The sequence below is a fragment of the Ceraceosorus guamensis genome (genome assembly GCF_003144195.1).
Source record: "Ceraceosorus guamensis strain MCA 4658 unplaced genomic scaffold IE81scaffold_34, whole genome shotgun sequence".
NCBI classification, from domain to species: domain Eukaryota; kingdom Fungi; phylum Basidiomycota; class Exobasidiomycetes; order Ceraceosorales; family Ceraceosoraceae; genus Ceraceosorus; species Ceraceosorus guamensis.
Window position 1 is genome coordinate 183164 of NW_020290029.1, and position 20244 is coordinate 203407.

General features: G+C 56.3%; 7 protein-coding genes across 7 annotated transcripts; 3 read left to right on the forward strand and 4 right to left on the reverse strand.

Moving 5' to 3' along the window:
- Positions 1 to 287: 287 nt before the first annotated feature.
- On the forward strand, positions 288 to 3142 carry IE81DRAFT_366964 (hypothetical protein; the record flags this gene model as incomplete). Its single annotated transcript, XM_025517044.1, has 5 exons — positions 288 to 1296; positions 1411 to 1496; positions 1561 to 1921; positions 1994 to 2452; positions 2534 to 3142. The coding sequence occupies exons 1-5, from the start codon at positions 628 to 630 to the stop codon at positions 3140 to 3142; spliced, it is 2184 nt and encodes a 727-aa protein (XP_025369240.1). The 5' UTR covers positions 288 to 627.
- Positions 3143 to 3803: 661 nt separating this feature from the next.
- On the reverse strand, positions 3804 to 5012 carry IE81DRAFT_290887 (hypothetical protein; the record flags this gene model as incomplete). The annotated part of the gene is made up of 4 exons (XM_025511870.1): positions 3804 to 4322; positions 4404 to 4552; positions 4643 to 4824; positions 4918 to 5012. 4 exons carry the CDS (start codon positions 5010 to 5012, stop codon positions 3804 to 3806), a joined length of 945 nt encoding a protein of 314 aa, XP_025369241.1.
- Positions 5013 to 5779: 767 nt separating this feature from the next.
- Positions 5780 to 7315, reverse strand: IE81DRAFT_323908 (hypothetical protein). The gene has a single exon (XM_025514093.1). It carries the CDS (start codon positions 7040 to 7042, stop codon positions 5888 to 5890), a length of 1155 nt encoding a protein of 384 aa, XP_025369242.1. The 5' UTR covers positions 7043 to 7315; the 3' UTR covers positions 5780 to 5887.
- A 664-nt stretch (positions 7316 to 7979) lies between these two features.
- IE81DRAFT_314268 (putative 60S ribosomal protein L36) lies at positions 7980 to 9137 on the reverse strand (the record flags this gene model as incomplete). Its single annotated transcript, XM_025512500.1, has 3 exons — positions 7980 to 8382; positions 8461 to 8526; positions 8910 to 9137. The coding sequence occupies 3 exons, from the start codon at positions 9135 to 9137 to the stop codon at positions 8335 to 8337; spliced, it is 342 nt and encodes a 113-aa protein (XP_025369243.1). The 3' UTR covers positions 7980 to 8334.
- Positions 9138 to 9477: 340 nt separating this feature from the next.
- Positions 9478 to 10385, forward strand: IE81DRAFT_323909 (putative nadh-ubiquinone oxidoreductase 10.5 kDa subunit). The gene is made up of 3 exons (XM_025514094.1): positions 9478 to 9772; positions 9922 to 10028; positions 10192 to 10385. The coding sequence occupies exons 1-3, from the start codon at positions 9681 to 9683 to the stop codon at positions 10272 to 10274; spliced, it is 282 nt and encodes a 93-aa protein (XP_025369244.1). The 5' UTR covers positions 9478 to 9680; the 3' UTR covers positions 10275 to 10385.
- IE81DRAFT_366969 (FAD/NAD(P)-binding domain-containing protein) lies at positions 10202 to 13387 on the reverse strand. Its single transcript, XM_025517045.1, has 4 exons — positions 12889 to 13387; positions 12721 to 12816; positions 12096 to 12643; positions 10202 to 12023 (listed from the first exon to the last, which is right to left on the reverse strand). The coding sequence occupies exons 1-4, from the start codon at positions 13027 to 13029 to the stop codon at positions 10625 to 10627; spliced, it is 2184 nt and encodes a 727-aa protein (XP_025369245.1). The 5' UTR covers positions 13030 to 13387; the 3' UTR covers positions 10202 to 10624.
- A 3062-nt stretch (positions 13388 to 16449) lies between these two features.
- IE81DRAFT_323911 (hypothetical protein) lies at positions 16450 to 20231 on the forward strand. The gene is made up of 3 exons (XM_025514095.1): positions 16450 to 16977; positions 17054 to 17203; positions 17275 to 20231. The coding sequence occupies exons 1-3, from the start codon at positions 16734 to 16736 to the stop codon at positions 20052 to 20054; spliced, it is 3174 nt and encodes a 1057-aa protein (XP_025369246.1). The 5' UTR covers positions 16450 to 16733; the 3' UTR covers positions 20055 to 20231.
- The last annotated feature ends 13 nt before the right edge of the window (positions 20232 to 20244 follow it).

Genomic DNA, 20244 nt, shown 5'->3' on the forward strand with positions numbered 1-20244 from the left:
CTCCCGATTGCAAGACTTCACTGGACTCACCGCCCTGCTCCAGTCACAGGTCACGAATGTTCTGCTGGGTGATGATCTGCATGCGCGTTTGATACATTGAGTACCGTACTTGACTGCTCGCGGTGACGCTCAAATTCACGATTCACGGTGAGTTGTGCGCCTCTCTCATCGTGGCGCGGAAGCGAAAGCCGAGGCAGAATTCAAGAGAGGGCACAGCGCCGATAAAGCGTACCATCATCTGGCCGGGCGTGCGCGGCCTTCTCTGCTGCTGCTGCTGCTGGTGCATCAGCCATCAGCAGCCATCAGCCGGCGCGCGTGCTTGGCTTGCAGCACCGCCTCATCTTTCCGATCGCGTGACGACACCCATCATGCGGCTCCTCGTGCCTGGACCCATGTCTCCTCCACGTCAACCACCATCACATTCTTGATTACGGACCCCAGTCGCAAAGCACATCTGTGGAGAGCTCGAGGTGCTGCACATCGCGCGAGCGTGACTAGCCTTGCACTCGGCAGGTAAAGGCGCATAGGCTCGTACGGAACGATACATCAACACTGTTCAGCAAGCAGCCTATCGAGATCGAACGGGAACGCGCACGTCACAAGCCATCTGTGGTTCAGGCAGCAAGCATGTCGTCGGAGGGGAAGGTGGAGCCATTGGAAGGCGATTCAGTATCCAGAGCACATGGAGGCGCATCAAGTAGCGCCGCTTCTCCACCTCTCTCTCCCTCTTCGCGCACGGCAACCATCACGCACCCGCTAGCCCGAGCACCTTCACCCACAGCGCCCACTGCCGCAGCCGCTTCATCCCTGGCGGCCTCTTCCAAGCGGCCACTCCACTCCATCGACCTTTCCCACCTTCTCTCCTCGCCCGCAGCATCGGGCAGCACCACCCCGCGCAGCTCAAACGGCGTTCTTGCCCCGCGAGACGCTGTGCCACAGAGCTCTGCTCGCGCACCTCATCAGGGCGGAGTGGCACAACAGAGAGCCGCCGATGGCTCGACGCTAGACGCCGGCAACTCCGCTACTAGCGACTTGCCTTCCAGAACCGCATCGATTGGAGGTCCATCGAGATCTGACGCGCTGAATAGACCACACAATGACACTAGCTCAGCATCTCCCACGAGAGCTGTGCCAGCGCAGAGTCACACTGGAGCAGCAGCGCCACCTCAGAGCAGCGCAAACGAAGCGATGATGGTCCGGCGGAATATGCTGAGAGCTTCTTTGAGTACGTATGTCCAGCTCGGAAAGGGAAAGAGGATTTTGCTGGTCCTGCAATTCTTGCTTTCGCTTTGTCAGGTGAGTAGCAGAGGTTATCAGTCAGTGGGAGGCGGTATGTGCGATCGTGCGAGACCGGAGAATGCTGCCTGTTTGATGCCGTGTCTTATACGCATTCTCTCTTGACGTGCGCAGGTCATACTCGGCATAGTCGTAGCATGCTTGCCCGACTCCCTTGGGGATTCGTTGAGAGCGCCGGGGTCATTGTGCGATCCAGAGTCGTGAGTGAGATGATTTATTTCGTAAGAAGCATTTCTGAGGTGCTCATGCCCCTTGTTCGCGCAGGATGTACGTATTCTTGCTGCTGCACACGTTCAGGGTGCTGTTCTGCATTCCAATCGATCTCTACCTCGGACTTTCGCCACACCGGACCCCAGCAGCGCGGCGCAACCGATCTGCAGAAGCTCGCGCTCAAAGAGAGGCAAACAGGACATTTGGCAATTTGGCCTTGGATGCCAAAGCGAGCAGATTGTCAGACCTGTTGGGGTTGTCGCACATTGGGATCTGGTTATATGGTAATTATGCGGTCTGGACGAGCTTGGAATGCTCTCATAGGCCGGCAGACAGCGTGGTGCTCTGGTGGTCCAGCCTCACTTTTCTGAGCATCACTTACATCATCATCCTTGAAGTCGCTTTGCTCATCTCTGTGAGTGCATCGACTCGCTGTGCGGCATTTCCGTGAGCTCACTTCTTGGCCATCTTACGCCACACAAATCAGCTGGTCGTGTTCTTCTTGCCGATTGTGCTGGCAATCTTACGAGCGTTCGGTCTGGCGGATAGGTTCCCGAGAGCAGGCATCCACCCAACGACATCCAAGATAGATCAAGCTGTGATAGAAAAGTCTTCGACGTTGGTCTACTTTGTTCCTGCCGAGGAAGAGGCACGTGCAAGTGAACAAGGACCGGTGGCAGACGCAGCGTCCATAGGCCCTCGCGCCAAACTTGATCAAAGTGACAGCCCTACCAAAGTAGAAGCTCCGTCAGTTGACGATGCACTGCGTACCTCGCAGCATCGCTCCGGCGGTCTAGCGAGATTGTTCACCCGCAGAAAGAGTGGGCGGGTTTCATCCAACGCGGCTGTGGTCACGACGAGCACCGAAGAGCAAATGCAGCCCGCGCAGAGCGATGCGCAAGCCTCACATGGTGGGGAACAGAAGTGGAGATACCCTCTTCATCCGGTGAGTTGACCTTGTGCGGTGCACTCTTTCAGCAATGCCCGCCTTGCTGACGTCAAGTCATCCTCTTCTCCGCGACTCCAGATACCTGCTCATCGCGCGACGTGCCCAATCTGTCTAGTAGACTTTGTGACGCCGGAACAATTTTCCAGCGAAGCGAGAGCTGCAGCTTCGGATCTGAGCAAACCTGTCACCACGCCTGCCAGAACAAAAGTCAAAGGAGATGCTAGCAGAAAGCGACGGAGCGCATGGAATTGGCGAAGCAGCTCTCGGCCGCTCGAAAGTACGGAAGCTCCAGCAGGAGGCGAATCTACGTATGGCGAGGACGTCGAGGCGTCTGCTGCTGCGGGTCGTTCTGCGCACGCTGAGGCTCCGCCTTCAGCAGATGCGTCGTCCCAAGCAGAGGCGGAAGTGCTCCGACTCATGCCTTGCGGACACGCTCTCCACCGGGCGTGCGTGGACGAGTGGCTGTCCAGCGTCAGTGGGAGGTGTCCGGTCTGTCAGAAACCCTTGGTAGAGGAACGTGAAGAGACGGATGCATCTCGCGCTCCTCCTGGCACGAACGGGAATGCCGAGAATGTCCTGCAAGATGTCGTTGCTGCAGCTGCGAGACCGGATCAGCCGACCGGGGCAACTGGACCTGCTAATTCTCCAAACGCACAGCATCGACCTGCCCCAGTTTTAGCGGGCTAGAGCGAGACGCAAGGCAGAAGCGCGACGGCAGGCCCGAGCAATGTTGCGAACGACGGCGCTACAATGCACACAGCTCAGTCCAACGAAGCATAAGACTATCCGAGGATTCCATTTATCCATTGATCATCCTAGACTCAAGCACATCCTTACGCGCCCCATGATGTGAGCTTCTCATAAAGCAGAGAAATCTGCCTCTCCCATCCTACAATACCGATTGTGTTTGCATCGGAAGCTGCGTTTCACCCTGCATGGCTGCGCACGATTCACGATTCGCAAACCAATTGAGGCTGAGCGAGCTTTCCAAGTCGGACAGTCTTGGAGTACTGCGACGCGCTGCACAGCGTGACGAAAAGGACAAAACTTTACCGGATCCCGTCCCTCGCGCGCCAGGTCTCGAAGCTCGATCTCGCCGATGCGACTCCAACATGATTTCTGACAGCGTCGTGAGTCGCCGGACCTTGTTTACTCGAGTAGTGTTGTTAGGCCTTCTGACCAACATGATTAGGATGGCGTGCATGAATTTTCTAACCTTTTCATTCCGAAGCATGGCCAAGGAGCCTTAGCTCCAGAGCCAAATGGGGCATGCAAAAGATGAAGAGTACAGACGGGCCCGCCTTGCGTGGTGCGTGCAGGGTTCAAAGGTCGCAATGCCGAACAACCTCTACGCCACTGTACAATCCTCCTTCGCATCCGCCAGTCCCCGCCTTCGACTGCTTTCCCTCACAGCGACAATCTGAGCCAATTTGAGCTTTTCACTTTCGCTCAGTATGCCCAGCTCCCTCTTCCTCTCCAATGCTTTCAAGAGGGAATTCTGCTCAGCCAGGATACGCTTGTCGACCTTGTTCGAGCTCGTGCCCGGGATCGCCTTGAGCAGGTTGTTCGACGAAGACTTTTGCCCAATAGAGCCCGTCGCATCCCCATTGTCGGCCTGTTTGCTATTCGATTTTGCGACGCCCGCGCTCTTTTTAGCGTCCTGACCGGGCACCAAGTTCAGAAGGCGAGACTTTGCAGAGTCGCCTGCCCCACCTGTGCCAATCGTGCGTCCTGTATGCGCCTGCGAGGTGGCGGACATTGAGGAAATCGAGGGCTTGGGATGAGCCGCAGAGGTGGATGAAGCTGGGCAGGCGTGCGATTGTGGTGTTCTGTGAGATGGACAGAATGAAGCTTTGCAGGATGGGCACTGGAGCGAGGGGCAAAATGTATCAGCATTCTGAGTCAGCACTTCGGATCACGCCTCGCTCGAATCACACTCGACACTCACAACAATGTCCACCATCAGATGCTTCTTGCACCTCTTCTCTGCGCACATCCTCTTTACCGATTGCTGATTGGCGGCATGTCCAATCGCTTCCCTTCTCGTGCCATCCGAGTCCAAAGCGATGCATTCCGTGTGCCATTCCCATTCCTGCTCTCCCGTTCCAAAGCCACCCAGCAATCTGGACTTTGCAGCAAGTCCGCTTCCCATTGTTCCCCTCGAAGAGCCAGCTTTAGGGACTCGACGCGCAGTCAAATGCTTTGTGAGGGCCGCTTCGGCAGATTCGGAGCCTCTTTTCCATGCTGGCGCTTCACCGCACAGGGGACACAGAGGTCTTCGCACATCCGCTTCTGACAGCGCCTTTGTTCCAGCTGAGCATTTGTGCACCGAGACGTCAAAGTGAGAAGAGCAGTATGGATCGTGACAGCTGATAGAGGTGAGTGTGGCCGGAGTGTCAGGTGCTGGACAAGCTCTCTTTCTCAAGTCAGATCGTGCAGTGCAGGCTAGAGGACCTACTCACTAAGCGCACTTGAGGGGCAAAAAGTCGCTTTGACGACAGTCTGCTAGCGTGCATTGCTGCCCGATGAACATCAATTGAGGGTTGGGTGCTGTCATCTTGTGACTGTGATGGTGTGCGTGAGGATGTTGGACAGGTGGCGTGCAGAGAAGCTCAAGCAAGCAGTCGACGGAGTGGCAAGTGAAGAATGGGGATGACCTCTTGTGCCTCGCTCGCTCTTATACGAGATGGTGGCAGCAAGCAAGTGCGTGTTCAGTGATGACGACGCTACGACTCAGCGATGTGCGCGCTGTCACTGTGTGGGGATGATGATCGCCAGCAGCTGCGCAACTCGTCTTGGAAGAATGAAGAATGCAGAAAGAAGTCTGATTCAACACACTTGCATTCGTGATTCGACGTTCCCAATTAACTCGGTCAGGGACAATCGTGAAATGTTTGACTGCGCACGCGGATATGCACGCTTATTGGCGCTCGACACCGCCACAGCATGAGCGCCTATACCGCGAACGCTTCGTTACGGCCGGTCGCGGCGCACGCGTCAGCGCATCGCGGCGATCTCCCCCAAACGCGCTTATTGCTCGCCTGATGTTTGAACGTCCAGATCAACAACCAGCATGCGCGCATCCACAACAGACACTCGAGCGAGGCATGCCGTGTCCAATCGTCAGCCTTGAACCTTGAATTACAAGTGGCGAGTCGACACGCACGCCAGGTAGTCCTCGCAATCCGCTTGGAGCGTTGAACCCCGCACCCCTTGACGCTCACGTACGTATGTTGGGTCCAATCCGAGACAGCATGGCCGTGCACGCCTGAAACACTTCAACCCATTCATGCCATGCCCATACGATACCTCATCAAAAGCATTGCCCTTTTCAACCCATGAAGGTGTGACTTCTCATCTATTCTCAATGACGTTGCAATGTGTGGTAAGGGGGCGGCTGCGAGTGCTGTCATTCGTGGTGGTCGGACAAGTTTAAGCTTTTTGAGCAATGCCGGGAGTGATCAAGGGCGCTTTTGCTGCCTCTCCATCCGTATCCATGGCCTGTTTGACTAGACTGTTGTCCAAAAACTTCGCCATTCTCGGTTCCACAAAGATGGCTTTGGCTTGTACCAAGATCTGCCCATCCAAGCTTTGTATGCTACCTTGCACCGTGCACTTCCTTCCTTTAGACTCCACCTTCTCCGTCCTGACCACGACAAACTGATCCGCCTTGACCGGGGCTCTATAGTCCACTTCCAAGCGCGCCGTCACACCGACGTGATGAGGCAAGCTGAAAAAGGCCGTTCGTGCCAACGTCTCGTCCAGCACCGTAGCCAGCAAGCCTCCGTGTATCAAACCGTCGTGTCCGCACATGGATCTGCCCAGGTGAAGAAAGGCGTACGCATCTCCTTCGTGACCTCCCAGTGCTCCAGCTCCGTGTGGAGTCAGGCTCATCACCAACGGAGCAGTGGCGAATAATCCTGGACCACGCAGCGAGCCAGCAGTCAGGCTGTGCAGCGCTTTGGAAGCTGGAAAGCGTGCATAAGGACGAGACATGATGTAGTGTGCTGTGTTGGTGGGATTGGCAGACTCCATGGGCGGTTCAGTGACAGGGTTTGATCCGCTTGGTAGTTGGACAGGCGCAGCAGAAGATGCTTGATCGGTTGATGATTGCAAGGGTGAGTTGGGAGTAGCCGGACTAGCGCTCGCCTTGAGCTTTTGAACTGCAGCCAAGGTGAGCAGCTTTCGTTCGATCTCTGCACAATGAGCGATGCCCGCTTCAGAGTCCTTGTCCAGCTTGGGAGGCGCGGGTGCTGGGTATAGCAAGCTAATGTAGCTTGGTGGATACAATGAGCCCAGCAAGTATGTTCCAGCTCCGAAAACGCCCAGCAGCGCTGCCCTCAGAAGTCCGCCTCCACCGCCTCGTTGCCCCTCTCGCGCCGTCGCGTGCGCTTGTGGTCCGCCATGAGCCTCTGACTGATCCGCACGAGCTGAGCTGCTGAATCTCCTTCGAGCTGTTGCGCTGCTAGCATACAGTCGCAACTGTGCCGCATGTCTGGGATTGAGAATGCTTGGGCAAGCACATTCGACTGCTTGAGGCCATCTCGACGGGCCGACAGTGGCAATGTTGAGCGCTGATCGTGACATAATACTTGACGCGATGCTGTGTGCGTTGATCCAGAGGTGTGCTGGCAGCTTTGTGTGAGTGCGTGTGATAAGCAGGCATGTAGGAACATGAGCTGATGGGCAGTCAAGAGCGTGTGAGTGCGGGCCGCCGGGGCTCGCGTGTCAAGCTTGAATGCGCGACGAAGGCACCTGCGCAAAAGATCAAAGATTGTGCCGACGTCGAAGAGAGCGACGCTAGACTATTCGTGGTTGGAAAGGAATCGGAAGGTGCTGATTTCGACGAGATGCAGCGAATGACTCTTTCGATGGATACGCAGATCACCACACTTCGGTACCGGCCTCTTGGCCGAGAGCGCGAACCGGTGCATCCTGGATTCAAGATTCTTGATTCAAGAATTGTCTGCATCACGTGGAAGGCCAACACACACCATGACGACGCTTCGCGCGCGAACATGATCTCGCTCGCTGCATTCGTAATGTTCTGATTGTGCGCGCACCTAAAGCGAGCTCACGGACACCATCGAGTCTCATCAAGGCTCAAAAGTCGACTGATGAAGCTTCACATTCGCCGCTGAACGCGCCTCCGACCCAAGCCAAAGCTCATTCAGCGACAAGAGTCACGAGTGCAGCTCGCAGCAGCCAAATTCAGCGCGCGACGTGGACTCAGGCCAGATCCGAGGCGCTGGATGCGAAAGCGGTACCGAAGCGACGTCAAAGGCTTGTTCTCTTGGGCCATGCTTCCGAGTTAAGTTCGACGAGTGGCACCACAGTGAGATCAACGGCCAGCAACGATACATCAGTAATCTTCTGAGTGGGTTAAGACTCCTCCCCCGCGACGCACGTCCAAGCCGCGCCGGAACACACTTTCTAGAGTCGACGACCTCGACTATGCTCGCAGTTCACAGCCGTGCATCGTGCCCTCTGGCTAGAACAAAAAGGCCCCTTGCACGCGCGGTATCTCGTTGGCGACAGCTCCGCAGCCACCAAGGTGTCGAAATGTGCAATCTCGATGCTCCTGACTCCTAAAGGTACCCGCGTTGCATGACCCTTTGGCCCCTTTCAACTTCAACTGGTGCAACCAGCGTGTAGCTCATCTCGGCATGAGAGCGAGAAGCATTGTATTCACAGTGCGTGCATTTTGCGACGCGCCCTGTTTCATTTTGACCCTTTCGAAAGATAGGATCGGATGGTAGGTGTACATATCATCGTGATTGCTTGTCGATGTTGGCATGAGTACGCGGCACCGAGGTGGGCATAGATGTGCTTGGATGAAAGGCGCTTGCTGGCCAAGGCTCGTTAGAAGAGCGCTCCATTTAAGCACCTTGACGACGCTGCTCAGCGATGGCGGAGGTCAGAGTCTCCTACAGAGTACAGAAGGGGACGAGCGGTAATCAGCCATCGTCTGTCGAGTCAGCTATTCTTCCATAAAGACAACGCACCATGCGGTTCTTGGCGCGCTTGAGCGTACCGAGACGAGCCTTCAAGAAGCGACGGGCGCGCTTGTCCTGTGGGTGTGAGCGGCAATTGTAAATTATGCGACGATGGTCAGCGATGCCGCGTAAGTGCTGCAAGATACAAGACCTAGCTCTTTGGCACGGTGGTGCCCAAGCAACAAAGAGAGTAGGTACAAGGTGGCGCCGCTCCTCCAAATGCAAGTTCCTTCTGCTGCGATGCCATCCCTGCACCCAAGGGTAGGTTTCGCTCGGAAGACCCGACCACAAACCACGAGCCGCAGCTCACATCGGAGCACGACATGGCCGAATTTTAAGATCCCGATTCTACTCTTTCTCCTAGGAAGCCATCAGGGTCCTGCTCCCTGCCATCGCAGCAGCTCTCTCCGCCAGCCTTCCCTATCGGGCCTCGTTTGTCCTCCCGGCCGAATACTCACCTTGGAGTTACGGATCAATTCCATAGCCCTACGCTCGTAAGGAGCAAAGCCGACGACTTCTCTGACGACGCTCTTGATGACAGCGTTTCTCTGGCTCAGCTTTCCCTTACGACGAGAAGCCTTCTCTTTGGGCACACGTCGGGTGTTGACGTGACCGCGGTTGATACCCCATACCAATCCGGTTCGGGGGGTTCCCACTTTGTGCGCTGGGTTGCTGGAGTTTCCCATCTTGACGAATACGTGAGGTGTACGTGTTGCTGGTGATGGAGATGTGCTGTCGTGGTGGGAGGTCTTGAGCGTGACGACGTGAGAATTCGACCTGGAAGGCTTGCTGCGGGCACAGCGCCGACGCCATGCAGCCAGCCAAATGCGCGCGCTCAAGCAAATCTCATGCAAAGCTGCGTGCGAGCGAGCGAGCGGGCGAGCGAAAGTGCCACGTGGCTTGCCTGCCTTTCTCGTCTGCCAAACCTTATGCCTGCAGCAGTGGGACGCATTACATGCGATCATCTTACCGATTGTTCTCGACCGCGTCCATTTCGAGATGATTTACACCACTCACACTGCTCGGATTGACGATGCCCCGCCGCACAAGCACGACAACCAACTCACAGTCACCGCGTAACGAGCAACGAGTCGCTAATCTTGAATCATTCTGTATCGGTGCCGCCTTTCGGAGACCCACCTCACCCCTCGAGTCCCTGCCCACACTCACAATCGGTAAGGTCATTGTGATCATCTACAGCTTCTTGCAGTTCACGAAGCTGGATCAAGATGTCGTCATCACTCGCTCGTGCGCTACCCGCAGCCGTCAAGGAGATCAGGCTCCACCTGTGTCAAACTGGACCAGCCTCCGCCGGCGTGAGGTGAGTAGTGTCTTGTGACGGGCATGGAAGGCTACATCGGCATGCGATACCGATCGAGTTCAAAAGTGCCATCAATCACATTCGATGGGTGACGTCTACGAGACTCTCGCTGACGTGCATTGTCCTTCGTCCTACTTTTGCATCGATAGGGAATTCTTGAGCAGCGCGTATCCTGCCGTCAAGCAGGCCAACCCAGACTTGCCCTTCTTGATCCGTGAAGCATCCGGTACACCAGCACGTATCTTTGCTCGATTTGGTGAGTGAAGAATGAGAGCAACGATGCGTGAGGGGATTTGGCTGCGGGAATAGGGCAAATCAAGCTGGCTCAGCACCAGACGCCCCCCGAGACAGGTTCCTGGCAGTAAGACCGTCATTCACGGGTCACGCTGACGCTGTGAATCTCTGCGAATCGTTTGCAGAACGCGGTCAGGAGAGGCACATTGAGCTGGATGGATTGAGCAAGGCCGACGTGGAGAAGCGATTCTCGCAGCTTGTAGGATGAACCCATCGTCTTCCGCACCGCTAGTCAATTAGAGTCACTTGTCTGTTCATTGCATCTGCTGGCTTCTCTCGACGAGTAGCATCGCGGGCGCGCAGAGCACGCGAAGGGAACACTACGGTATGCTTTGGGCGTGGAGCACGCCCGCGCGGTCACAATCACAACGGGGTATTTGCGAGTGGGTCATAGCACTCAATACGCGTCATCGATTGACCTAGGTAGGTCCTCGCATACAACAGGTGGAGGCAAAGCGCAAAGCGGGCTCGTGTGGTAGCAACAGAAAAAATGCAAGCTGGAGAGTCGTGTTTGCCTTGCGCGGGTATCGCTTCGAGGTCGCCGCACATTCCCGCGCATCACAATCTTGACGGTGGATGAGCATGGTGATGATCATGTGCCGCCTTGCTATTCTCGGCACGCAAGAAGCCATCAAAATAGGTCTCGATCGCCGGCGCTTGGTCGAGGCCCAGCACCGCGCCCACGTATCCGTCCGGTCGCACGACGACGACACCGCCGCTATCTTCCGTTTGTGGGCCTAGCCACTTGCGGTGCAAGCCGCCAACCGTGGTGGCACCATCTTCTCCGCGCTGCAGATCACCTCCCTGCTCGACGTCGTCCGCGTACACTAGCGCGCGCAATGGCCCAAGGTGGTCCAGGTCGGTCAACTCAAAGTCGAAACGGCTTTGGCGCATGATGAGAAGCAGGTGAAAGAAGGGATTGGCCTCGTGGGAAAGTCCGTTGAAGAGGCCTGTGTTGAGGGCGCGAGGTCGCTGGTGATATGCGCCTTGCGGCAGATCTCTTCTTTTCTTGGGGATGAAGCGTTGCAGGAAAGATTGCGAGCTTTGCAAATGCTTGATGAAGGCATGTAATCGATCGCGATTCCTTTGTGGATCGCCGGCCAGGACGTAGAGCCGAAATCCACCTGGTGCAGTGTACTGGATCTCGTGGATGATGCGCACAGCCTGAGAATTGATGAACCGCGTAGCCCAAGCTGGTTGCAGTCGTGCTCCGGCTTCCAAGCGGTGGGAAATGTTTCGAACGCCAAGCGGCCTCGCATCGCGAAAATTGAGCGCGTTGTCGGAATACGTCACACCCGCCCCAGTGGTGAAAGCTGCATTTCGGCGTTGGACCTTGACAAAGTATTCTTCGAGCTCACTTTCATTGAGCTTTCCAAGCTCCGGCTTGCTGGCGGGGATCTCGCCAGAGAAGAGCGCCGCGTACTCGGCATCAAAGGTGATCAGCTGATTACCGGTAGCCCATCGTTCCGAGTGATACGTAGAGAGGAGCGCGTCGTGCTCAGCCAGGCCCTTCTCAACCAGATTGATGCGCCAAGCAAGCGCCTGAGCGTCAATGATGGCGGTGTTCATGCCCTGACCTGCTTTTGGTGAGTGCGTGTGGCAAGCGTCCCCGACGAGGAAGACATGATGGGGGGGAAACCGGGAGCCGTTTGCTGTGCTACCCGCCGGCAGCGAGTAGCGCGACACTAAGCGTTGTCCGATCGGGTAACACGTGAACCACTCTACGGTCTTGAAGTCGAACCTGTAGGGGTGAGCGATCTTCTGTATGGCCTCCATCACCATGTTGCTGGTCACTTTGTCCTTGGCTTCAAAGGCGCTTTCGCCACTCTTTTTACCGCCTAGCCTGTTCACTTGCGTGTAACATCTGATGATGGGTTGACCCGCCTCGTTGTCCTCGCGCGGGAAGATGTACAGGGCGCCATGGGCTTTGCTATGGATTGTTGCAATCTTGCGCACGCTGAGAGTTCAGGGTCCGCAGCCCTCGTCAGCTGGTTGATCGACGGTCAAGCACGTGTCCGCACTTACTCACTCTGGAAAGTCGGTTTCGACGACGCAGTCGAGTGCACTCCAGAGCGTGTCGATGATCCCAGCAGACTCGAACACGACACCGTGTTCGGTTTCCATGTTTTTGCGTACGCCCGAGCGTCCACCATCGCATCCTACAAGGTATTTTGTTCGTAGTGACTTGAGCTGTCCTGTTCCTTGAATCGAGTAGTCCGGCTGGCCAGCTGCGTTTCTCGTCTGCACTATACCGCGCGTCTTTTCCAGCGTGACAGTCACCGGACGCTGCTTGTCATCGGTCATTTCGAAATTCCGGAATCTCCACGGTCGCGTGACGCGCAGACCGTGTCGTTCCATGTCCTTCAGAAATCCGCACTCGATCAAGCCTTGTTGCAGGCCGAGCGTGCAATTGTCTTCGATTTCCATGTTGGTGGGAAATGACTGAACGCGCTTGTTGCGCGCAATCACCGTCTCGTTACCAGGCTGCGGACCCCAAAAGGTCCTCTCGTAGCTGGCAGCACTCCTCGCTACAAAGTCGCTGCCAAGAGGCTCCATGTTCTTGAGCACCTCGATCGTCTAGGTGAGTTATTGGGAGCGCGGATCAGCACGTCTCGTGCGAATGCACATAGCAAGTCACCCCTTGGCAGACTCACCCTGGGCTGGATACCGTCAGCGCGACCAGCCGTGGTGGGCTCAGAGCGCTCATCGACGACCAGAACGTCCAAACCTCCAAAGCGTGCGAGCGAAGTCTGCAATGCAATGATCAAGTCATCAGCAAACGTGGCATTGCGCACAGAGACGTTCGGAATTTCAGCACTCACCGCTGTCATGAGGCCAGCTGGACCTGCGCCTATGATGATCACATCCCAGACATCCTTGTCGATGCTCGACAATGGCGTCGGATAGTCGTGCGTGCCGTGCGCTCTTCTTCCCCCACCTTTCGTCTGCTCGATCGTACTCATGGCGGATGCGATGGCGATCACACGAGGGTATGCTTTGGCAGTATCTGAACGAGCGCCAAGTAAATATGGCAGTCGCGGGTGGGAGTCGCGCTTTCTGGTGCCTTGCGCGGTGATTTGAAGCTGCGGGATGAAGAGCTGGCGGGGGCGGCCTGCTCTTGAATGCTTTAGAGTGTCTGACGCGCTCACACTTGGATCGGGCAACGAGCTAGAGACTAGGTCACTTGAAGCGCCAATTCCGACTTTATGTAGGCCCTTTCGCTGCCGAGTAGCCTGTTGTGGCTGAGCTTCATGATGAAGCTTGTAGACATGAAGCGATGAAGGCGTATATGATTTGCACGCTTGACTTGGTCTGATGACGAGGTTGCATCTTACGTCAAGCAAGCAGCGCTCTTGACTCCAAGTTCCACAAAATCCGCGACAAACTCGGAAATCGCGGCATGCATGCCGGCACTGCCGCGTGTGCGCGTGCGGTCACAGCGCGTGCATCAGCGAGTTGCACGCATTTGCTGCTGCGATGATTGGATGGAATCAATTAAATGAGTGCGATTTGTCCGTGTCTCGTGACGGAAACGTGTCCGGTTCCACCGCGCGCTTGAGCCTTCGTGATCGAGTCCAGCGAGTACCCATGCAGCAGCTCGCGGGCACGGCTGGCGCAGTGGCCAAAAGTGCTGGATTGGAGCGTTTGTCAATCACGCGAATCAGAGTGTTCGCTTCGAGAAATATCTCGGAGCGTAGCACGCAGCCACACCTCACGGCCTTCTCACGCTGGCTTACAGTAGATGGAGTCACAGCTTCGCCGAGGACTGTATGACTTTCTGCTGACGAGTCTACTCTCGCGTGCGAGTAAGCGCCCTTCTATCTGGACTGGTTCGAGGAGGGTTGGGCAGCGGTATGAATGCGTCTCTCTTGCACTCACGACTTGTCGTGGAAGTTTTGAGTTCACGCCGAGGCTCGAGCGTGGAGTGCTAAGACAAGCGCTCGAGGTGACAAAGCAGGCATGTCGGCATCGGCCTTGCTCGGGTCGAAGGCGGCAAGGTTGTCGTCATGTACGTAGCGATGCTGCACGGGATTCGTGATTCGCGGCTCACCTAGCTGCCAGCATCCATCCATTCAGCATTTGGCAACGCGCTGCGCAATTGGCGTCACGCATCGGCCCCACAACTGACTCAATGACTCGCTTCTGACCCCGATCGGAGGCGCGTTTCCCGTGGTCGAGAACGAACAAGCATCCGGTATGGGTGCATCTTTTGTAGGATGACAGCACCAATCTTTGGACGCCTATGCAGGCCACGAAGCTCTCTCGTGAGGCCTCTTCTTTGGCTATGGTGTGAAACGCAGAGGGGCGGTGGTGCCACGGGATCATAGGACAGATTGATGGCATAAACACGGCGCGGTCACCTTTGGTGGTCGCTGAATGAGCAAAGGCAAATTGGAAATGACGAATCTGGTATGCCACTCAAACACTTCTGGCTCGTGTCACCTCAACCTGATGAGCTCTCAAATGTGCGAGGTGTTCTTGCAGCCCGTTGGGATGGTTCTTGCGTAGGCGCCACTCGTGGCAGTCGACGTTCGCATACTCTACAGTCGAGAGTCACGAGTGTCCGCGTAACCCGTCTCACCGGTCAATGCTATGCGCCTCCCGCAAGATTGCCGTGTCTCTATACACATGGTGGACAAGGCAATCACGATTCACGATTGCTGCTGGTTAGCATGGCCCGAAAGCGTACAATACGCACGCACGCACGTACTCGCAGCTGGATGGATGTAGCCATGGCGCTAACGCGCGCCGCAAGGTCGGGGTACCCGCGGTAGCGCAATGCCAAGCAAATCGTTAGAATCGGGAATCGCGAATAATTACTATTCTGATTATTACCACACCCCATGCGCACGGCTATGCATCATACAAGGAATCCTGAAGCTCGCGCGATTCGTTCAAGTCAAGAGTTCAACCTGGAATCCTAACTTAAGGGTGTCATCTGCCATATAGCTGCAATATAAGCCATCTACGAGTTGCCCTTTCATGGGTTCACTCCTGCATGTCACCAATATTTTGATTCTTGATTCGTGATTAGGGCGTTTGACTTAAGACTTCAAGCAAGCTACCCCTTTCCACGGGTGAAGGGAAGCCAAGAATAGAAACCTCGCTCTCGATGCGCTCACAAGACCACGAACTGATCTATTGGGACCGCTGGAGCTGCCGCAAGTGAGTCTAAGCGACGTTGCAACAATCTTGAATCATTGAGTGCACCCACTGACTCTGCTCGCCTCGACTGCGCGCCTCTCACCGCGGTACTTGATTCTGGATCAGCAACCCTCTCACCGGCGCTTGATTTTGGAATAGCCTGATCGAGGTGTGTGATCATCATCATACGTGTCGCTGCATCCGAGAGGGGCGAGCGTTGCGCCTCGCATTTGCTCGGTCCTTGGCACGTCAGACGCCCACTCGGACTTTCTACAAGGATTGCCTCCAGATTGATAGAAATCAAATGATGAGATGAATATGAGATCACATCCGAAGAATTGAATGTATTTGAATATTCTTTCTGTAAACAGGATCGTGCAGGCTAGTGAACGCACCGTCGATGGTCGACTCTTCTTCAATCAGAATTGAGATTGAGAATCTTGAGTGACCGAATCAAGAATTTTGAATCAAAAATGTAAATCGTGAGCGACGAGAGATGGGAGGCCGCAAGTTTTGAGCATATCAATGCGTCCGAGATGATGTATTCAATAATCACGAATCACGAATGCATCAACATCAGGGACAATTAAGCAGCTCGGCGCGAGCCATCAAACCGCCTCTAGGCTGCATGGCCGCCCGCCCGCCCGCCCGCCCGCGCCCGTCGGCCAGCATGGAACCGAGCAGCCAAGAAGCGCCCGTAGCGCCATTCCGCTGTCAACGAAGATTTCTTGGCGTGCATACATCGCGTTGCACGGAAGCCCATGCAAGCGCAAGAGTGGCGCCTTGCCAATGGTGCCTCGCGGTGCTCCGGTGAGCACATTAGCGAGTCCAAGTCCATGCAGTCTTCAGTCCAGTAGTGCAGTGCAGCAGCCAAGCGACAATTTGTGCCTCGCTTCATACTCGGTGCACGCATATAGCGCCTCGATCGATCTTCCATGCAAAGACAGCAGCAGCAGCAACAGCAACAGCAGCAGCAGCAGCAGCAAAAGGCCAACACGGGGGGGGCTACTTGTACGCACCGCACCGTAGCTGCTGGATGTGTGCTGTTTGCCAAGCACAGACTGGCTGTTGCATGGCGGATGATTGATTACTTTTGCGGCAACCCCGGCTTATCGTGGGGCTACAGTGCGCGGAAGGTGGCGGTGATCGAGTGCGGGCTGAGGAGCAGAGTCGTGAATGGTGAATCAATCTCATAGCGAGTTGCCTGCATGGCGCCGCCCTCGTTGCAACCGTGCAGGTCGATGATCCAAGGAAGTGCAGTGACTGGAGGATCTTAAGCCCGTTAAACGCACCAATGTGAGCGCCTCGCCTCCTCGACACTTTCCTCGACCCCTCTCTATGTCGGGCATGAGCGATCTCGCACCATGGATACTGCCCATCTAACCACTGCGATAACTCACTCGCACATTCCTCGATAGGTCTCCGCCCCTCCAGGCCGCGAGCATCGGATAGCGGGTCTTCTCTCCACCATCCTAGACAGCCCCTCCCGCTCCAACAAAGCGCACGGCCGCGAATCAACGCGATGCCGTCAATCAACACGATCAGGCACTTGGTCTCCGGCGCAAAGGCTCGTCATGTCGATGACGAGCTGGGCGTCGACTTGGACCTCGTCTATCTTACCGACAGATTGATCCTGATGGCTTGGCCTGGATCAGGCTTGGAAGCGCTGTACAGAAACCCTAGGAATGATGTGCGACGCTTTTTGGAGAAGCGTCATGGACCTCGCTACCGTGTGTACAACCTCGTGCCGCGGTACGAAAATAGCTGTGAGTGGCGAGTGAGCGGCTCGCAAGGCGGATTACGGCATCGATCCGCTTGCTGAGACCCACACCGTCCCGTCAGACGAATCGTGGGAATTCTATGAGCAGGTCTCTAGATTCCCCTTTCCCGATCATCATCCTCCCCCACTCGGCATGATACCTCTGTTCGTTGCCGATGTGACAGCGTGGCTGGGAGAGGACGAGCGCAATGTTGCGGTGATACATTGCAAAGGTGAGCGACCCTCGAACGAGTGTCTGTCACGACGGAAGCGCGCTGACGCAAGCAATCGCCGCCGCTTGCAGCTGGCAAGGGAAGAACCGGAACGATGAGTGTGGCATACCTGCTATCTCTGCCGATCTTGCCGACTCTAGCAGCGAGCGAGAAGGGCGTCGGCACGTCCCAGACAGCTGCCGTGCCCCAGGGCATATCAGTCGATGGCGGTAGCAAGTCTTGCATTCGAGACCTCCCACCTTCTTCCACCGCATCGCGCAGCGACAATGAGGAACTCTCGCGAGAGAATAGCGGACAAGACAGCAGTCACGGCAGCAGCAGTACACACCTTACCGTGCCCTTCTCTGGCTCGGTGCGAGGCAGCAAAGAGCAGCAGACATCGTCCAGCTCCGCTTCAGAGGTAGCCTCGCCCATCGTATCGCCAATAGAGGATACGGCGCAACGTTTGCGCACAGTCTTGGAACTACACACTGCTAAGCGATTGAAGCCCAAATCCCCCGCTGCATCACCCAAAGGTAAACAAGAGGCGAAAGGGCGACCTTTTGAGAGCATATCTAGTCTGGCCCCTCCAATGCATGAGCAGTCGCTCGTACCACCTGAAGATCCGCCCTCGCTGGAAAAGCTCGACAGGCCTGCTTTATCAGGCACCCGTTCGCGCTCCACTTCGCGAGTCGGCGGGTTGCTGCGCCGAGCAAGCTTCAACTTCAAGCGCTCGACTGCCTCCAAAGACTCGCCGTCGTTGCCTGATGGTGAGCTCCCTGACCTGTCATCAGAGAGCAGTACAAGGAGAGCGTCCGCTGCTGCGTCACCGCTGTTCTCCCCTTCTGCCTTGCCAGGTGCTTGTGCATCGGAGCAGGCTGCTCCGTCGTTGCACGGCACCGAGACCGCATCGTCCAACACGCCTATCAAAGCCGTGCGCTCGAGAAAAGATCTACGTGCCCTTGGCGTATCTCCGAGCGGCCGATCTACGGATCATTTAGCTGGGAGTACCCAGTTCACGAATCCCTTTGCCCTGACGAGTGCCGATAGCCTCTGCAGTCCTAGCGACGGACAAGGCGCTCTTCACATGTCCCTGCCTCCAACTCCGCCCCGCTCAGCAAAGGGCAGCAAACCCTCTATCACCTCGTCGTCACTTATAGTGCCGCCAATCACGCTTGCAGAAGCGACACCACAACCGACCAGCGCGATGGAGCTCCTTGCTACACCCAGTCCGGCTACAGAGTCTCGCTTCGCCGCCCTTCAGGGGAGCGTTTCTGACAGCAATCTGTCTACCGACACGGCTCGACCGCAACGTGACAGCGAGAGCAGTACTAGACGCTCCGCTGCCGCCGACCGACCACACATTGTCATTCCGCCTCGCACATCATCCACCTTTGCTAGATCCGACCTGGATCTTGCGCAGCTTCAAAGTGGGTTGACATCGAGCGCGACTGTAGGCAATTTGGCGTCGATTGACAGCGACGATGATGATGCCGAAGCGAGCGATGAAGCGCCACGCCTCGCCATATCGATTCCGAGTCAGCGTCGCTTTCTTGGGTACTGGTCGAGGATGCTAGCAAATTCAGATCCTCGTTCATCGATCTACAGCTACAGCATGCGTCCTACGAAGCGGTTGGTACGCATCACGCGAATCTGGATTGAACGAGCCACGCCATCGGATCCGAAAGCGTCCAAGCCACTTATCAACGCCGACAATCTGAGCTTGCAAATCATGCGATATGATCCCCAACTCGTCGACCGGCTCACGGATTGGGAGCGCAAGGCAAGGCGCCGAAACAAAGCTTTGGGACACTGCGATCCAGGTGCATGCGCACCTGAGCTGGGATGGGAGGAGAGCGAAGACGAGAGCGAAGCACCACTCTCTGCCGAGGCCAAAGCTGCCAAGAAGCAGCGTCAAGAAGATCGGTGGCGGAAGGTCGAGGCTCGCAACAAGGCTCGCTCTGCACTGGCGCAGCACGGCAACATTGCAGGAGTAGGGGAGTGGGGCATCAACGTTGTCGCTGAAGCTACTCGAGCCCGAGACTTTTTGTGGAACGATGAGGGAGCACAGCACCTGAGTGCGGCTGCAAAGGAGGCTTCAGAACCTCCATCGAGGATGCGCCGACCCACACGGCAGATTCAAACATGCGCCATGCTGAGCCAAAGTCTGCGCGAGAGGGTTGCTGCAGGTCGCGTTCGGTACGACTTTGATCCTGCTGTGCAATCCGTAGATCGCACACAAGCCAGTCCAACAAGTGCACTCTATTCCGCCACGGAAATGCTCAGTCGAAGCTCCATCAACCTGCTCCGCGGCTCCAGTGCAAGCACTCCGCTAGCATCGGCTACTAGTCAAAGACGTGGCTCAGACGCGGGTCTCCTCTCTGCGACCGATGCTGCGAAGCCTGGGCCCGGATCGTACTTTGGCATGCCGGCCGCACCAGACATGCCCGCTTCTCCTCGCCGCACCTCGCCTACGCGATTGCGTGGCGTGTCGTCGCAGTTCAACTTGAGCAAGCGGATGCGAAGCGGGTCGAACGCAAAGTCGAGTGAAGTGCTGCAAGACGAGGCCTGCGCTGACCTGGTCGTCGATGCGGATGCAGAGTTGGGCATCAAGGTGCTTCTTGGCAAGACAGGCACCACGCACGCCAAATTGCCCGACATTACAGCGCCTTGCTGGGCCTGGCTGATTCCTTCTTTCGAAGAACCTTTGGCGCGTCCCATCAAGGGAACTCGTACTCAGCTCAGATTGGCCGCCGCGGAGCTCGACTTTAGGAAATCTGGCGCTATGGCGCCCGGGGGCGATGTCAGGGCAATCGGATTGGAGTGGGAGTGGGTAGAGACTGGAGCTGTCGACGAGGATGACGAAGGATAGCGTCGTCATTCTCGCTGTACAGCTCGCTTCTAAGGCCCGAACCTGGCGTACCTCTGTCGTACGATCCGAGCCCTTCAAGACTGACAATGTAACATACCAACACTCGTTATACTCGTTCAATTGGTCGCATCGTCTTTGGACATGTCCGTGTCTTCAATGCATCATCCTATTCACCCGTCACGCGAGTGTG

What these genes read in the sequence shown, in the direction of transcription:
- IE81DRAFT_323911 (XM_025514095.1), top strand. Translation starts at nt 16,734, where the DNA reads ATGCCGTCAATCAACACGATCAGGCACTTGGTCTCCGGCGCAAAGGCT. An exon ending in GCCGCGGTACGAAAATAGCT is followed by an intron (nt 16,978 to 17,053) that starts GTGAGTGGCGAG and finishes CCGTCCCGTCAG; the next exon opens with ACGAATCGTGGGAATTCTAT. An exon ending in TGCGGTGATACATTGCAAAG is followed by an intron (nt 17,204 to 17,274) that starts GTGAGCGACCCT and finishes CGCCGCTTGCAG; the next exon opens with CTGGCAAGGGAAGAACCGGA.
- IE81DRAFT_323908 (XM_025514093.1), bottom strand. Translation starts at nt 7,042, where the DNA reads ATGTCACGATCAGCGCTCAACATTGCCACTGTCGGCCCGTCGAGATGG.
- IE81DRAFT_366969 (XM_025517045.1), bottom strand. Translation starts at nt 13,029, where the DNA reads ATGAGTACGATCGAGCAGACGAAAGGTGGGGGAAGAAGAGCGCACGGC. An exon ending in CTGACGGTATCCAGCCCAGG is followed by an intron (nt 12,644 to 12,720) that starts GTGAGTCTGCCA and finishes TAACTCACCTAG; the next exon opens with ACGATCGAGGTGCTCAAGAA. An exon ending in GTCGAAACCGACTTTCCAGA is followed by an intron (nt 12,024 to 12,095) that starts GTGAGTAAGTGC and finishes CTGAACTCTCAG; the next exon opens with CGTGCGCAAGATTGCAACAA.
- IE81DRAFT_323909 (XM_025514094.1), top strand. Translation starts at nt 9,681, where the DNA reads ATGTCGTCATCACTCGCTCGTGCGCTACCCGCAGCCGTCAAGGAGATC. An exon ending in CCAGCCTCCGCCGGCGTGAG is followed by an intron (nt 9,773 to 9,921) that starts GTGAGTAGTGTC and finishes TTGCATCGATAG; the next exon opens with GGAATTCTTGAGCAGCGCGT. An exon ending in ACGTATCTTTGCTCGATTTG is followed by an intron (nt 10,029 to 10,191) that starts GTGAGTGAAGAA and finishes AATCGTTTGCAG; the next exon opens with AACGCGGTCAGGAGAGGCAC.